The sequence below is a fragment of the Mastigoproctus giganteus genome, chromosome 6 (genome assembly GCF_048544385.1).
Source record: "Mastigoproctus giganteus isolate SK-2022 chromosome 6, ASM4854438v1, whole genome shotgun sequence".
NCBI classification, from domain to species: Eukaryota; Metazoa; Arthropoda; class Arachnida; order Uropygi; family Thelyphonidae; genus Mastigoproctus; species Mastigoproctus giganteus.
This window is the reverse complement of record NC_143580.1, coordinates 161,242,153-161,261,396: the sequence shown is the minus strand read 5'-3', so window position 1 is coordinate 161,261,396 and position 19,244 is coordinate 161,242,153. Positions and strand designations below refer to the sequence as shown.

At 36.2% G+C, this 19,244-nt stretch overlaps 1 protein-coding gene across 1 annotated transcript in view; it reads left to right on the top strand.

The window, feature by feature from the left end:
- Positions 1–19,244, top strand: part of Parp1 (Poly-(ADP-ribose) polymerase) — a 411,082-nt gene that overhangs the window by 237,105 nt on the left and 154,733 nt on the right. Inside the window, exons 12-13 of the mRNA XM_090376325.1 lie at positions 2,413–2,558; positions 6,263–6,305. Coding sequence (XP_090232451.1) covers positions 2,413–2,558; positions 6,263–6,305 — 189 coding nt within the window. The remainder of the gene's footprint in view (positions 1–2,412; positions 2,559–6,262; positions 6,306–19,244) is intronic.

Below are 19,244 nucleotides of genomic sequence, written 5' to 3'. Positions count from 1 at the left end.
AGACAATGTGACAAATGGAATAGTGATGTACAAGTGGTGACCACCTGCATCTATTAACCATTTGAATGAAGTAATTAAAATTTGATGGCCTTGACAGAAAGGTGGGAGATCACTACACATATAGTGAAAACTTTGTATAGTGGATGACCCTTTGTCTGTTGTGGAATTTGACCACTCTGATTATGGTGTTTTGATTTTACTGAGTTGTTAAAATTGCACAAACAAAATATGCCACCTTGAGACTTCTACTGCCTTCCTTAACATCCTCCTTCACAGTCAGTAGATTGAAAACTGTAGACATCCATGACTGCAGTAGTAAAAATTTATAAGGAAACGAGTCAAGTGTATTGCAGCAACAGAACTTCTGTCTGTACCTGCTGTCACTTCCTGTCCTACCCTTAACCTCTCAGTATAGCTAATTCCCCCTTGGATTAGAAATTGTGTGTTTTAGTAATAACAGATGTTGAATAATTGAGAAGGATTGATACTAAGGGAAGGGTGGAGTGGAATGATAAAGAAACAAAAGGTTGAAAGACATTTTGCAATAATCAGGATTATCAAAATCAAGAAAATGAAAACTATATCTTGAGTGGAATGAAAATGAAAACATATTTATTTATATAAATGTGAGAAACCCAACGTATCCAAATGGATGAAGCAAGTCTACTTCATTTCATTCATTTGTGAAATGTGCAATGATCACATTACAGGTCTTTTAATTCAAATAGCAGCCCTCCTGTTTGCAAAAGAGTACCAAGTGAAAAATTATCATGCATCAACTGGAAGTTTGGACAATTTTAAGAAGAGAAATGTAATATATTAAAAAAGAAAGGGTACAAGTGGTGACCACCTGCATCAAATTAAATTAAGTGTGAAATGAACTCTTCAATGAGAAGTTTAATGAGATGATTTTTGGATTTTCAAGGAAGTTATGTTTAACGTGATTAGGTATGTGTCTCGAGTGATGCCTATTAAAATATCAGTAACAAAAGGTGACATAAAATTATCGCCTTTTGTTACTTCATGTTATCAAAAGAGAGAGACTGCCTGGTTGATTTTTTTTTTTTACTTGTGCTTGCAACTGGTAATAAGTCATCGCCATATGTAATTAGAAAGAAAATTAAATAACCAACAATTTTGAGAGCAAATAAATCAGTGAATGGTTATTGCATTGATTATTGTCTGATTGAATATTGGTAATGAAATAGAAAGGCAAGGAATCTGAAAAATTTTTACTATTGGTGCTCTTTTATTGCTTGTCTAAAAATGCAACTGTAGTTTTGAAGCTACTTGAAAAAGATGTCATAAAAGAATTTAAAGCAGTCTTCAAGAACTATCTGATAATTTTATTTGTTGCCAGTTAGTAACAGAATACTCAGTAACTGTAAGTGTGGATGCTGTATTGTGGATTACAGGTTAGAATTTCAAATTTACCAAGAAACAGTTATTAAATGCTTCACCCAAGGTTTCTTAGTTAAAAAAATTACTCTGTACTAGACAGAAAATGAAGATGTTTGTTATGTGGAAACATTGATGTGTATTCTTCAGTTACAAAAGATCACTGAAGAGGATGTAACATGAAAAATATTAGATAATTTAATTTAAAACAGATGAAGCATGCTATAAGTTAAAGACCAGGAACAACAAGGAAATAATACAGAAATTAGAGATAGTTATAAACTGTAAGGTGGCCTGCATTGATATTTTAAGAGCCCAAATGTTTTGTGATAAAAAAAAAAAAATAATAGAAAAATAACAGTAGTGGGGAGAATGAATAATTTAATGAATACATGTAATTACAGAGAAAGAATAACTGTTTGATAAACCTTAGACAGTTTTTTTTTTTTAATCCTGTATAACCATCTCATTTATTAATACACATGTAAATAAATGTTTTAACTATAAATAAAATTTGTTTAATAATTTTTGGTTCTAAGCATGGTAATGATAAAAAGGGAATTTATTGTATAATTGGAATATGTCGTCTGTTCTAGTTAAGTCAGTTATTAGATACAAATTTAGTTATCGGGATTTATGTTGATCTGTGAGATCAGTGACATAACACAAAAGCTTAGAGATGCCTTTAAGATTTTGTGTTATGTATAGCTGCACCATTCATGATATTGTAAACGTTTATTTATTTATTTACTTACTTGCACGCATGTGTGCGCACACTGATAAATTGTCTGTCTTTGTCGTGAGTTACCATCTTCTTTCTCAGCACAGTATAAATTTATTAATGCCAGTTCTCTCTCTCTCTCCCCTTTAATGTTTTCAGATATGTGTTAAGATGCCTGCAGTTAGGAATTTTAAAAAGTAATCTATTTTGCACATTGATATATATCATCTAAAAATGTTATTGTCACCACCAGGTCAGAGCAGTATATATTGTTTATTTATTATTATTTTTAGGTGAAATTAAGAAAATGAGCAGGAAAATACAAGAATGTGAAAAGATTGATATTTGTGTTGTTTCTGAGCAGTTCTTAGACAGCATTGGTAAAATGGACCTTGCTACGTTGATAACTCAGCACAAGATCTCAACTTGGGGAACTAATGTATGTAATGTATTATTTCCTTATCCATGCAATACACTGAAACTTGAAAATTTCGAAAAATTTATTCAAATTAGAAATGGTATTTCTATTACCATGGAAATACCATTTACAAATACTGCAGAAGTAGTATGATAATAGAAATGGTATTAGTATTAGTAATGGCCGCATGGTGCAAGAAAGCCTATGGCTTATGCTGCACCAGCCAAAAAAAAAAAAAAAAAAAAATTTTTTTTTTTTTTTTTTTTGTATTTCTATTAATAAATTAATAGGAGATAGTACTCTTACAAAGTGGATATATGCCACCTTGAGACTTCTACGGCCTTCCTTAACATCCCCCCCTTGGCAGTCAGTAGATTGAAAACTACAGACTTGTCTGTGGCTGCAGTAGTAAAAATTTATAAGCAAATGATTTAAGTCTATTGCAACAACAGAACCTGTAATGTAAGAAAATTTGTTTTACATGAGTTACAATGAACAGAATGCTGTCATATATATATATATATACGAACTGTATTAAGATCTGTTTCTTATCCTCTTTTGCTGTATAAATGCAGTATATATGCAAATGCATAAAGATGTAAGTTAATTCTTCAAAAAAGATAATAAAAAAAATAAATAAGTAAATAAAATCTTCTGGCAGGGAAGAGAATGCTTGTGAATATCTTAGTAATTCTTTTGACATTTTCAATCTTTTTTGAAGAACTGAGTATCAGTCTGAAGTTTCATAGGGTAGGGTCACTCCAGCTATTGTATGCTGGCCTGCAAACTACATAAACCAAATCCTTGTAACTTGGTTATTTCCAAAGTAAAAGCAATTTACATAAAGAGTAACAATACAGTGTATCCAGTGACAAAATTTTTAATAACTAAGTATGGAGCTTTCAGGGAAAACGAACCCCCTTCTTCAGCAAAAGACATATACAAAATACTAACAAATATAGAAGTTAAGATGTTAGAGATATAATTAAAATAGAATTATGTGTGTGTGTGTGCATGCTCTAATGCACACATGGCTGTGTGATTGATCATTATTCACTTGATTAGTGTTCATTGTCGGTGCATGGACGAGTGTAGGTTTGCTGCCAGCACTTGTCGAGTTTCAAGACTGTTGATTCCAAGATAGGGTGTAGCCTCGTACCCTTGCAGAGATTCAAAACTTTTGGACAGCATGATATGTTCAACGATTCTAGCCAAAGGCGGTGACGGAAGTGTCAAGATTGGTCGATCACTTCACAATCGCACCTGGGGTTAAGGTCATGATATGTTGACCAGAAATGTTCTGCGATTGCCGAGTGGTCAGTGTCACCTAGGTGGATCAATCTGTCATGCTCTGTAAGGCGATCCTGAAGGCATCTAGAGCTTCCCCCTATATAGCAACTGCCGCAATCATTGCAAGTTATGTGATATACTACTCCACTACGTAAGAGAGGGGATGATGGTAGCCTTAACATTCAAAACCAGAGAACATAAGCTCCTCCAGGGAGCTGTATGCATTTTATTTGGTATTTAGTTTATTTTATTTTAATTCTATCTCTAACGTCCATATTTCTTAGTGTTTTGTATACATCTTTTGCTGAAGAAGGGGTTCATTTATCCTGAAAGCTCCATACTTAGTTATTAAAAATTTTGTCACTGAATATGCTGTATTGTTACTCTTTAATCGTGGAATCCAGTACCACAGGCCCATTTGCCTTCAGCATTATATCTTGTTATTAAAAAGATAGTCAGCTTTTGTCTACTTTAATTAAACTTCATCAGTACAGTAGAGCCTCAATTTAATGGACAAAAAATTTCTGTCCTAAAGGAAAAATTTAGAACCTGTTTATATCTGATAGCGTCACACATCAGACAGATGTGCTGAAAATTCCTTCTAATGAAATAAAGGCTGTTTTACTGTTAGATAATGCACCTGCTCACCCTACTGCTGAGAGGTTAGTTAGCAGGGATTGGAGAATTAAATGTGTTTTTCTGCCTCTTAACACTACTTCACTCGTACAGCTGATGGATCAGGGAGTAATCGTTACATGTAAGAGGCTGTATAAGAAGTTTTTGGAAGAAGTAATGGTTGTTTTGGAAAAACCAGAAGATGCAGAAGAAGATAGAAGAGGCACCAGGACACTGCAAAATTTGCATACGACATCAGATCTACTATCTTCAACTTAGCAGCTGCATGGAAAGATATGAAGATTACTACCTTGGCCAATGCTTGGAAGAAGTTGTTGTTGTATGACGTAGAACCTGAAATGGACTTTGAGGGAAGGGTGTCTAATTTTCAGGACACTGTTCTGAGGGCCGACAGCAAAAATGCAGCTGAGGGCCGACAGCAAAAATGCAACTGAGAATGATGTGGAACAGTGGCTCGAAAATGATGAAGGTGATCTGGGATATCAAACTTTCTCTGAGAGAGAGATTACAGAAAATGTTCTCCACGGAGAACAAGAGGACGATGATAAAGTCGAAGAATCAGTTGCACCTCATCCTACATTGTCTGTTATAAGACAGCATATGGATTACATCATACATTATACTGAATCATCATCAGACCCTGATGTGCTTCCTTATTATGAACATTTAAGAGAATTTCGATCTACAGTACTAAGGAAGCAGCACCAAGCTGTAAGGCAACTGAAGCTTGATAATTTCTTCAAGAACACATCATCAACTGGACCTGTTTCACCAGAACCATCTACCAGCAAGGAATTAACACCTCTCCCTCCATGTGACAGTTGTTTCTGACTCTGAAAGTTGTGATTCTTTCAATTAAGTTAATATTGAATATTGTCTCTTTTTTTTTTTTTTTTTGTATGTTTTTTATTCAATGGAGAATAAAAGAATTTAAAGTATTTTTTCTCTCTAAAATGGATTTAATTGAAAAAACTAATGTTCACATTAAAAACAACTTTTTGTGAGCTTTAATAAAAAAAAAGAAAAAGTGGTGTAAACACTGCATTAGTTACATTGTATAGTTTTTGACATGTTTAATTAAAATGGTTTGGTTCCTGTCGTAAATTTAATTTTATATTTTTAACAGATGTTTTAGTGGCATGTATAAATTACCCAATGTACATTATAATAATATTTTATTCATACTTATACATTTTAATACATCCTGTACATTGTAAGTTTATTATTAATATATGTTTTTAAAATACATTTGATTTAACAGACTTCCGGCAATAGCGGACACTGCTTCCTCCAGTTAGTCTGTTAAATTAAGGTGCCTACTGTATTTTTAAATTTCAGTGATAATATTGGCAGAAGCAAAATAGTTTCTTTTAATTTTTATCACTTTCAAATAGTGTTAAAAAGTTACACATACCGTGCATATGTGGGCATGCCTGAACACACACACACACACACACACACACACACACACACACACACACACACACACACACACACACACACACGTTCGTGTCTGTTGCTTTTTGTATAATTATAAAGAAGAGGGGGGGTGAAGTAGTGCATTACTTTCTTGAGGATGCGTATTTTACAATAATTTTAAAATAATAATTACCAAGCCTGCAAAGTATGTCTTTTGTTTTTGACCCCCCCCCCCCCCAAAGCCTACGATGTTTGGTAGCAGCAAGACAAATTACCAATCTCTCCAAAAATAGGTTATTTAGGGACTGTGTTTTTGAATTGAAATAAATTCTTTGGGTTTACTAGCAGATTTTCAATAGTTCTTTTAATTGTTCTTTCAGTTAGAGAACAAACTGCACAATCTTTCAAAGCAAGCATTCAAAGGTAATTAAAGTCACTTTTCTTTTTTAAACTTATAGAAATTTCTCAGAATGACTTTAATAAGCCATGCCAACGAGTTCATTTCAGCATAGCTTATTGTGCTAAAATTATATTTATTTATAATTTAATATTATATTAATTGTTGTACTTGAATTTATTTATTATATTAATAATTTTGAGAAGATTGCTAAAATTTTTCCAATGGGCAGTTTTATTAATGCTAACCTTTGTTTATACTGGGAGTATTGTACCATTTGGGACCACTTCAGGGATTAGCATTAGTAGAGGCATTTGATGCAAGAAAGCAAGCTTATGCAGCATCAGCCAAAAAAAAAAAATAATAATAAAATAAAATAAAATAAAATAAAAATAACCACTTCCACTTCACCCCTCTGTTCGTTCGAAATACCTGTCCAGCTGAGCCTTAAACTTATTTAGGCTATCAACTTCCACGACAAGGGATGGAAGTCTGTTCCACCAACCAACCACCTGCTGGCTAAAGGCAAAGAGGCAAGGGATAGATGATTTCGCCCTGTTTCCAAGTTATAGCCATTTTTGTGTTCCAGCAATTCTTTATACAAACTGAGTTAACGTACCTGGCTCCATTCAGCTGTCTACAAACAATGCTTGCTATCTTATAGAGGGCTTTGCTGTAGTTATGTAAACAAGATCCTGTATCATTCTCTCTGTGATTTCAATTAGTTCTCCTGAAAATGATACTACATTTCAAGCTTGTTATTAACATTTTGATAATAACATTAACACTTGATTACCAAATGTAATCAAATGTTTTTATCCAAATGTTCATGTCTCAGAGCATGAGGTGGCTCTTTGCACTGCCAACTTTGAGCTCTCTGCCAAGCCAATAATAATCAGCAACAGCACCATGCTGTTTCTGAACTTTATTGGGTCGAGCAACATAGCCTTGATCACCATTATGACATTGAAACTGTTAACTACTCACATGATTACCGCCAGTGCTCATGGCTTGAAGCACTCCACATTGTTAACTTTAGCCATACTATGAATCGCATTAAGGGAGTTCATATACGTCCCATAATGGAATCTGCCATGCTGCAGTGCAATGAGCGCTGCCATACACTGAGTGGACAGAAATCATGAGATACTTACCTAGTAATGGGTAGGCCCACCTTTCGCCTGGATAAAGGCAGTCACAGGGTGAGGCATTAAGTCCATTAGTTCACTAGGTATTTCCATCCATGCTTACTGCACCGCTGTCCATAATTCCGTCACATTCCTGGGTGGAGTATCCAAAGCTCAAACGGACCTTTCCACAGCATTCCAAGGTTTTAGTGTCTGGTGAACGGGGAGGCCATTCCATGGTGGTAAAATGTGTGGAATGCTCTTCGAACCATGTTCTTGTCACCATAGCTCTGTGGGGGAAGTGCATTATCCTGCTGGAAGATTCCATTGCCCTGTGAGTGCACAATCACCATGGAAGGATGCTCTGCAAAGATGGATGGTAATCTGGACCATTCACAGATGCACCTAGACATACCAGTGGTCCTGATGTGTGCCAGTTGAACATGCCCCAGACAATTACCAACCATCCACCTGTCTGAACAGTTCCTTGTTGACATGATGGGTGCATAGCTTCTTGCAGCTTCCTCCACACACACACGCACACCTGTCTTCTCGAAATAACTGGAAACGGGAATCATTGGACCATCGGACTGGACCTTGAATTGTCTCCAAGGTCCAGTGCCAATGTTCTTTTGTCCAATTGTTGTGGTGTTAGCAATGAGACTCTGGTGGGTCAGCGGCTCACGTAACCTGATGGTCTTGGTGGAGATGTTTCTGGCACCTCCGTCATCGAAGTTGGTGGTGATTTGTGCCACTGTCACTCTCCAGTTGGCTGAAATAATGCAAGACAGATGTCGACAGCCACATTCATTCACCACCGTTCTCCGCCCACAGTGCCATCCACGATGAGATGCTATTCTGTTAATGGCGTATTTCCAATACATTCTTGATACTGTCTAATGGGGATAGTGCAGTTTTTATACCACCTCTACAATAGAGTGACCCATGCGTCGGGCACTCACTATCATCCCTCTTTAAAAGTTGGTTAACTCATGATGTTTATCCATACTGACATCGAATTACCATCTATGTGAATGCAGTGATGCAATGTGTCTATATACTGCCAAGCTGTGGGTTTGTCCACTAGCTAGAGGGGTGACAGCATTGCATTGCCCAGGAACCAGGTATCGCATGAATCCTGTCCTTTCAGTGTACATTATGCATTAGGGGCACCGGAGTTGTTTTTCAATCATGCCAGTCATCTTCGATTACATTATCCAGTGTATACATACTCAGTACGGTGATGATGATTTTAATACTTTTATCTTATTTTATATCTGTATTAGTGCTTTATTTATGTACAAGTGACCCCCGCTTAACGCTGATAATCCGTAAAAACAGAGTGCTAAGTGAATCCGCGCTAAGTGAGTGCCGTATTCTCATAAGGTAATATATGTATTTGTGAGTTGCTGTCGGTGCCATGGGATATTTCCTAATCAATAATAAACGGTAGTGAAAAGATGCACAAATATCGGTTAAAATATTTAATATTCAAATATTTGTACATATAATATATTCAGCATTACATACATATATAGTTATGTGGTAACTACTTACGTATTAAAATTAAACTTAAAATTCCAATTAAAATCATGAATTTAATTGATCTAAATTGATTTAATTTAATTGATGAATTTAATCATGAAAAATGTATCGATTTTGGGTTGAACTTTGGCCCTCTTCCAAATAAACTAAAGGGGGTTTTAATTTTAAATCCCCCGCAGTGTTACCACCCGACAATAAAGTCAACCGATCCTTCGCCGCTTTGAAACCTGGCATGTTTTTTGCTTCTTTCAATATGAAACTTGTTGAGAAATATAACACATAATATCCCTCTTCAATAATTTTAAAAAATTCTTTTTTGAAAGTTTCGGCTCTATAATCTGCATTTGCGGCTTCTCCCTGGATTTTAAATCTATTTAACCAGCCCTTACTAGTTTTAAATGATTCCACATTTTTTTTTTTTTTTTTTTAAGGTGAGTTTTCTTCAGATCATCATATTGGCTAATCTCTTTCTATGTAACGTATGTAATCTCTTTCTCTCTTTTTTTTTTTTTTAATAATATTTAACTTAACTGAATTCTGCATTGGATATTATCTTCAGTAAAATTAGTTAGTCTCTCCATTTCAATCCTAATAGCCGGCCTAGCCCTAGTTGCTTGCAGTGGAACAGCTATTTTTCCCGCTGCTAAAATTAATTCTTTATTTTTTTTTTTATAATTGTTCTTACAGTTAAACTTGCAAGTCCTAAATTATGGCACACATCCACTTGTCTTTGACCAGAATCGATTCGCTTCAAAACGTCTAATTTAATTTTCAAATTCAGTAGTTTTCTTACATTTATAGTCTTCGTACTGCGCTCAGACGTTGTTGCTTTTTCCTTCTTATTGGCCATTATTAACTCTTTCGAAAATGTAACTATGTTGGTTGCATTAATTACAATACAATGTTCAAGTAAACTGTTCGTTTCGCACAATGTCTAATACGGTACTGAGTGATGACTAGACTTCGGACAAATGCATATAACGCAAATATTACAAGCAGTATACTTGTCATTTTTTAAAATGTTGATCTCGGAACTACATAACAAGTCATTGTACTATTGTACTGCAATTAAATTAGCATGCGAGAAAATTTCTCAAGTCGCGTGGGAAACGTTTTAATGCCGTTTTGCTATTCATTTTCAAGCTATCGACTCCATCAAATGAAACGATTTCGTTAAATATGCCAAAAATGCAATCTGTAAAAGAGCGTTATAGTGATCTGTGACAGCGTTATAGTCAGATACGGGTTATAATATAAGAGCAGTGTTATAGTGAATCAGCGTAAAGCGAACCGCATTATAACGGGGGCCTGCTGTATATATTTTATATTGTATTTTATTTTATTTTAATAAAGTCTAATTTAACCAGTTTGTCAGTTGTTACAAGAAATTATTGTGATAAGCAGCCTAACGTCCAAGGCCTGTTTTCTGACTACTTGGCTGCATTGGGCCTCTATACTTGTTGTTGTTTTTGGTTTTTAGGAGCATTAGCAGCTTAGGCCATATTGCTCCGGGATATGCGGTGGCCATTTCCTGACCTTTCCGCATCATCCGTATTTGGTGGTGACGGGCTCGAACCCCGGTCTAATCAAGAAGCGTGTGCTACGCACTGCTGCTCCTTCCCACCTGGCTACGGAGGCGCCCTCTATACTTGTAGCCAAATTTCACTAGTGTTTAAGTATGCTGATTTTTAGATTGAACAAGAATTTTTTTCACTATGGTTATGTTGATATTTTTATCTTGATCTATCAGTATTTCGATGCAATTGAGATTTTTACCCACATTTTTATGTGGTTTGTTTTCTTGATTTTATCACATTTTCTTATTTTCGTTTCAAGTTATTAGGTTGAGTTTAAGGCTATTTACACTATTTTCCTTGTAAATTTTACAATATATTCCATTAGTTGAAATAAACTGACTGTTAATTCTAATGTTTAACCCATGAGGATATCAGTATTTATGTTTTATAATAAAAATGACGACATAATAAAGCCGATTGTTAGTAAATTCAGTAATGGCCACCAAAATGCTAATAGCTACTTTCATTTTTAAATCTGTGAATTTTGAAATATGCTAATTCAAAATCCATTTCGCAGTTGAGTTTTATAATTCCTTGTTGTATTTGTTTGCTCTTCGCTCATTTAAGTGTGAATTACATTTGCCTTACATATTTTGTTACAAGTTTTGAATAAAAATGAATCTAACAAGTTTTCACAAAAATGACAAACTATTATAACAACAACAACAAAATTATTAAGCAATATTTTCTAAAAAAGTAATGCAGATATCAAAGATATATAATATACATAAATAATATATACTCAAATTTATTAATGACTTCTAATTAAATTTCTATTTAGCATTAATGTTTTATTAATTAGGTAATAAATTACTAATCCGTGTAACTATGGAGAAGTGAAAAAGAAGTGGTACAGTGAAAATAAGATAATGCATTGGTTTTTTTCAAATTGCTGCAGTTTCCTGTAATGTGATTTAGTTCACAACAGGAAATTGGGTGTGATACAGTTTCTCATAGCAGCTAATTTGCCTCATTTAATGATAAGATATGTAATACACTAAACAAGAAGCTTAAATTTAAGATCTACAATAATAATTGATGCCAAACCTGTTTGACCATGGACAACAACAAAGTGGGCAAAGCTAGTCAGAATGTTGTACCTTTCTGAAAAATCGAAAATGCAATTTATCTACCTGCTCACCTACAAAATTTTGTAATATAAAATACATAGGGCATCTAGACGTGTTATCCTCACTTGGCAGAAAGTCTCTTCATTTCTTTCTTTGGCCTAAATAAAGAATTTTGCTTGTTTCTTTTAAATATTATGCAAACATTTGCAAATCTGAACATGGTTTTTCAATCAAACATACCTCGCATCCATCTAGTGTGGTCATTACTCTTAAATATGGGTGCCTCCATAGCTAGGTGGGTAGGAGCGGCAATGCGTAGCACACGCTTCTTGATTAGACTGGGGTTCGAGCCCATGACCACCAAATACGGAGGATGCGGGAAAGGTCAGGGAATGACCACCAGCGCAATATAGACTTAGTTGCTAATGCTCCTAAAAACAAATAACAACAACAACAACTCTTAAATATGTTGATGAATATTATGTGCACATTTATTTTAGCACTGATAGATTTTCAGATCTTCCATTTCCATTTTGGAAGTTTATTACCACAGGAAACTAAATCAGAATGATCTTGACTAAGTCGTGGACATTTTTGATGCTAGGTTCGTGGAAAGTTTAAAAGATGAGGAGAAGATTATGTTCATTTATTCAGTGAGAAAATATTTTGTAATGGTTCACAAATTTTGTAATGGGCAGTGCATCATTTTCAAATTTGATAAATTTTTTGTGGACAATTTTCTATACTCTGATGTGGTTAAAATAAACAAATAGGTGAAGCAGTAGATGTCTTGCCTCACCAGTTCTGTAAGGTTCAGTGTGATAACCTGCTAGATGTTATTACAAAAGAAGAAGGAATTGTCCTATAGGGGTGCTTTGTTGGGGAAACTGATAAGTCCACCAGGAAGCTTGAAAAATAACAAATTATGCCAAGTCACAATTGGCATTTTAAGAATTCCTTATCGCAGTGCTGAGTGTGAGAGAATGTTTTAGTCCAATTAGAAAAACAATAACTGAATTCAGGTATTCCCTTTCTTACAAGCTTTGAAAATACTCCTGACAGCCACCAAGTCTAAGCAGCAGAGCCATTCTTTTGAACAAAAGTTAGATGCAACATTTCTAAAGAAGTCAGAGTCTGCAACAGTAGTTTAATTGAAGCATTAATGGTCATTTGATATCTGACAAACAATCCAAACAGAAATGCACAGACAGAAAAATGTTAGGTAAGCTAATAATTAACAACATTGTACTGGTAATCAATTCTATGGTTATATTTTAATATAAAGTCTATTGTTTTAGTGCAGTATGGACACATGCACACACATACAAAAAAAAAAAAAAAAAAAACTGCTTTTTGCAGAAACCCTCCTCTTCATCCTCTGCTTACAAACCAATTTTTCACTTTCAAAAAAACCATCAGACTTTTTGATTTTATCAGTTGTAATTTGCTGTGTTTACCTAATTGTTCAGTCATGATTTGTGTGAATAGATTGTTGTTTAGAGGTATTATTCAAGTTATTAGCCACACACTACATAGCGTTTCGTCGTAGCTACAACTGGTTCAATTTTAATCATTCTGAATTTTCAAACTGTTATTTTTTTAAAACTATTATGTCTACTTGAACTTTTTGTTTTACCTGCCTATATTAATTAGGGTTCTTCAATCTCTTCTGTTTGCTGTTCTTAAGTTTTTTTTTACTAAATGCCATATTATGATATGGGCTGTTTGCTTCTGTTATGTTGGAGTACTAATTGACAAATTCTGTAACTCGTTTATGCTTTTTGCTTTCTAATCCTAATCTTTTAACCACGCGTTCTATTAGAATCCTTGAGGAAATCAGGTGCAGTTTTTACCCAATTTATACCACTTTTTTTTTATTTATTTTTTTTTATTTAGGAAAACCCCAAACACAAGAAGTATTAGAATCTATAGAACTTATTACTGTGCATGAGTTGGAGATTGAGAAGATGAAAGAAGATATTTGTTGGCATTAGACTTGAACTTCTGTAGACAGGAAATGCGTATGAAGGTTGTTCCAGAAAATGGAAGTTGAAGGAATAAATGAGGAAGAAGAAAAGTTGATTCTGTGAGTTTGAAGTTGGACAGTAAATGCATGTTGGCTGGTGGCGACACGTGTTGGACCAGTTTTGAAAGAGAGAGCAGGAATTATAGAAGCCAATTCAGAAGAACAGTGCTCATGTAGAAAAGGCATACAGCAGAAACAATGTCTATTGGACAGAGAGACTCTGTTAGAGATGAGTCATTAGTTAACCTAATCTTCTCAGTGGAATCTAGAAGCCTGAGAGAGGTTTGAGGGCACTGCCCCCGATGTGGGAACAATACTCCATGGTAGGGCGGATTTGCAATTTGTAGAACAGCTGTTTGGAAGAAAAGTAACACTGAGAGCGAAAGAGAAAATCAAGTTTTTTAGATGCAGAGGAAGCAATATTTGTAATGTGCTTGTGCCAAAAGAGATTAGAAGTCGGTAATCCCCAAAAGAGATATCATCTTTCCTAGAAATGGGAGTGTCACCAAAGATGACCATAGGAGCGGAAGAATCCTTTTTTTGAGATATAACACATGACTGAGTTTTAGGATTGAAATCAACTAAGTTTTCTTTGCCCCGCTGGAGAATTACCTGGACATTGGCATTTAAGGAATTGTTAGCAGATATTCGAGAAGTTGAAGCAGATTGAGCAAGGCGAGGTTTCTCAAACTAGAAAGTGGAATGCAATGTGCTATCGTCAGCAAAACTATGGATAGGATTTCTGGACAATGGAAGAAGGTCATTAATATACAGGAGGAAAAGAGTGGGGGAAAGAACTGAACCTTGGGGGACACCAGCATTAGTGGAGAAGTTAGAAGATATGCAGCCATCTACCATCACCCTCAGTGAGCAGTCAGAGAGAAAACTGGATAACCAATTACAAAAAGTACTTGGAAAACCATAAGATGGAAGCCTGTTTAGAAGACCTTTATGCCAAACATGAACTAAAGCCTTTGAGATGTCAACAGCAACTGCTTGTGTTTCACTGAAATTTTCCATTGAATTTGTCCATAGATGAGTAACATAAGCCAGAATATCACCAGTGGATTAACACTAACGGAATCCTTACTGGTGATCGTTGATCAGACAGAAGGTTTCTAGATAGTTTGAGTTGGCAGTTAATTGATTTCTGCATTACTTTAGAAAGAGTAGAAGTAATTGCAATGGGACAATAGTTGGATGGGAGGGATTTGTCACCCTTTTTTAGGAACAGGCTGGATGTGAGCAAATTTCCAAGCAGATGGAAAAACACTTTTGGAAAAAGAAAGTGAAAAAAGACACCAAAGAACAGGAGTAAGTTCAAGTGGAGAAATACTATCAGGACCTGGAACTTTCTTAGCATCAAGGTTCGTCAAAATCCTTCTGCCATCCTTTTGACGGAAGACCACAGGAGGCATTGAATGGAGTGTGTTGGGAATGGTGGGAGGTGTTTTACCAAGGTCATTAATACATGAGTTGGAAGAAAAATGGGATGCCTAGCATATCTGCTTTATCCTTGGCTGAAGTAACACCAGAAGCATCTGTTTTTGACAGAGGTGGGAGCAGAAACGAGCAAAAGTTGCGGCCAGTAGCTTTGGCAAGAGACCAGAATGCTCAGGCACCATTAGGACAAGAAGCAAGTTTTCTACTCATTGCCTGTTGAAAATCTAGTCTGAACTGATTAATAATTGCTTTACAATTATTGCGAGCTTTGGGGTAATCAGAAAATTGGAAACAATCCAATTACTATATGCAACATTCTTCTCTTGAATAGCCTTAGCACATTTATTAAAAAACCAAGTTTTAGATAAAGGAAGAGAATTTAAAGTGGAGTGTGGAATAAAGGATTCCATTCCTATAAGAATAATTTCACTGACGCTATCTGAGGAAACAATGACATCAGAAGTTTTTAAACAGTAATCCGTCCAGGGAAAAGAAGGGGAAAAAAATCACGCGGGTCATCCCATTTTGCATTCTTGTAATGCTAAACAACACGAGGTTGGCAATAGCCATGAGATAAAGGCTCCATTGGAAATGAGACAATCAGCAAGTTGATCTAAGGTTCATTAAAGGACCACTCACTTTGACTGTGTACTTGCGGGAAAAAGATCAGGATTGTTGGCTGTATGGTTAGGATTGTCCAGTATCCTGGTAGGTATACGAACAATCTGTGTGTGAGGTCATTAGTAATTGCAAAAGCCTCAGCATCTCAACCTTCTGGGTGAATAGAAAACGGAAGCCAGCTGGAGTTGTGAACACTAAAATCACCAAGGAGAATTACCTTACTGTTAGGAAAGTTGGACTAGAGAAAGTCAAGTTGCAAAGAGAGGAAGTCAAAGACTTCCAATGATTAGTGGAATTGGGAGAACAGTAGAGACAACAGATGAATTTGACACAGTGAGGTAGAGAGATTTTAAGCCAGAGAAGATTGAAAGAGAGGAGATTCCAAATTAACAATTCTCTGACAGGGAATATCGGAATGGACATATGCACAAGTACCACCTTTGAGACGAAAGGAATCATACAGCAAATAATTTGGGCAACTCAGATGAGCAGTAGTTGAGTCAACCGATAACTGAGATTCTGTCAGAAAACGTACGTGGGGTTTGGCAGACTGTAAGTGGAAATGGACATCATTGAGATTAGAATTGAGACCATGTATATTTGTGAAATGAACTAGGAAGTGTTTGGGATGTTTAGATCTTTTCGCAGATAAGCTTACTCTGTTTGTTTGACAATTCATGGTGTATTCAATAGTAAGGAAAAGTGGGAGCGGGGGTGGGGACGTGCTATATGAAGTAATGAAATTTTTGGATATGGCGTACCCGTAGTAAGCATATACCCAGAATCTTGACATAAAGTGGCCTTGACAATGTCCACATACACACTACTCAGACTCCCTCCAGTCATTATATGGCAGAGTAGAGGTAGCAAGATTATACACTAGCTGATCCGGAAGCCTCCTAGAGAGTTTCCAATAAGTTCGGTCCGGTGTACTAACTAGTGGCCGGCCTGCGAGCACCGTTTTAGAGCTGTACCCTCAAAATATAAGGAGGTTTGGATCTTACCACGGTGTTCATCATAACCTCAAAAGACATCAATTGTACTGCATGATGGAAGAGATGGAGAAGGATTGATCAGAACCTAGCTCTGGAGATTAAACATGGGTTCCACCACTTAAAGTCTCCAATAAGCAAAGTGGTGGTATTGCACCAGTTGATGAGAGTCATCTGCCACCTAGTATTGCCTGATAAGACAGAGGGTGCATTCCTCCATGTAGTTTGGGTGCCACACCTTGGCCCCTGCTTATGTTGGTCACCCACAGTGTGCTTGCACACGGGGGTTATACCCAGAATTACTAACAGTCCCACCATCGTGAAGGCGCAAGCAGAGGATTTGGATGTCACAGACCATCCAGACTTCGCCGGAATTGGGTCCACTTGATTTGAGCATCACCCAAATATCAGCTTCATCAGCGTTTTAGACTCCCAGGTAGCAGCACAGCTTGCCTGGCATATCTGAGAAAATGTCTGCGACAACCTCAAGGACCAGCTAATTGCAGCATTCACTTATAATGCCCCCAGGCTTCCTCTTCTCACACTTTGTGTATAGAATGTGATTGGTTTTAATTTTTATATATGTGTGAAGTTGTTTTATCAGTTGAGCTAGACATTCTTCCAGGTAAGCTTATAAATTGTTGTAGTGATATAATGGTAGTTAATAGCTGTAAATGGTCATACAGTAGAATCCCGATTATCCAAGGTAATGTGGACCAAGGGGATAATGGACGGTCGTGTAAATTATTTTTAAATAAACTGGTCTGAATACATTAACGTGATGATATACACGTTTTCAGGTTAGACCTAATTAGTGAACGTAATGACTTAAATTATACAACAAAACATTTTTACTTTTATTTACAACTGTTTTATTACAAAAAAAAAGTGTATGTATAAAATTAAACCACTTAAACTGAAAGTCATAGACAAGAAAAATGTACGCTTACAGTCGTTTGCACTACACCTTAATATCATAGAAAGAATTCCGTAATGGGTTTCTGTTTCATAGAAGCTCCTTGCTTTTAGCTGCTATATTTTGTAGATACTTAAGTAACAAAGCATCTACAAGTGTGGTATCTTCCTGCTGTACAATGTAACGTAAAGCTGACTCAATAGCATTTACACCTTCCACGTCTGTCTTTTTTTTTTTTTTTTTTTTTTTTTTTTGTAGTTTCTGTGCACTCTTCATCATCATCATCTTCACTTTCATCATTTTGTTCGTCAACAAGCTTTTCGATCATGTCTGCCAGGGGCAAAGGTTGATGACGTTGTAGAGCGGATATCATCTTTTAAGGGCACAAAAGGTGATATAGTTGTACACGTTGGCACTAATGATATTAAGAGTAGGAGACCGGCGGAATTACTTAACAAGTACAGGTCATTGATGAAAAAAAGCCATGAATTAGGGTTGAATTTGAAAGTGTCTATATGTTGAATTTGAAAGGGAGTATATGATGAGAGCCCTGTCGATCAATTCGGCCCTGGAAAGATTGTGCAGGGCTCAAGGGGTAGAATTTTTTTCACCCTGGTCTGTACTTGTTAACAGTCGAGACTGCTTCTACAGGGATGGGATATACTTAAATAGAAAGGGTGCAAGAATGTTTGCTGATGCTATCGAGGCAGTGTTAGGTGGGTTGGAAAACTGCTAGATTGGGGGATACAAGGACTAATAGATTAACAGTAGCCACTGGCAGAGGAGAAAGTGATTCTTGCACTGCTTCTATTGGAATTAGCAGCAGCCTGGAGAATAAGATGCAGGATATTTCAGAGACTGCTGGGAATCATGGGGGTACAAGTAAACACATGGGTTGTGTTAGGGTGGCTAAGAGGAAGAGCAGGTGCATGTATACTTGCGTGTACACCAATGCTAGGAGTTTAGTAAATAAATTTGATGAATTTGAGGTATTGCTCAAAACATCAAAGGCAGATATTGTTGGGATTTCAGAGACGTGGTGTCACACAGATATAAGGAATGCAGAACTGGAATTTGGGGTGTACAATGTCTACAGAAAGGATAGACAGGATAGGAAGGGAGGAGGGGTTATGCTATTAGTTAAGAAACACATAAAATCCAAGGATGCGAAGCCAGTCGACATCGCTGGACAGTGCAGTGTCGAGTCAGTTTGGTGTGACATAAGCATTGGGAGATCAAAATTGAGAGTAGCAGTGTGCTATAGGCCTAATGACTCTGATGAGTATAATAAGGAACTGTACAGGGAAATAGAGTGGGCCAGTAAATCAGAGAGTCTTATAATGGGAGATTTTAATTTCCCAGATATTGACTGGAATTTGGGGGCTGGTCACTCACACACTAGCAAGGCTTTTGTAGATTTATTGGATGATTGTTTTCTACATCAGCATGTTCGGGAGGCAACTAGAGGGAGTAATACTCTTGATTTGATTATCAGTAGTGATTCTTCATGCATTAAGAATCTGCAGATAAATGAAGCACTAGGTGGCAGTGATCACAGTGTTCTGAAGTGGAATTTACTGAAAGAGGTAACTACCATTAGAGGTAATGGGAAAGGGGCATTGCTTTCATAAAGGCGACTACGATGGAC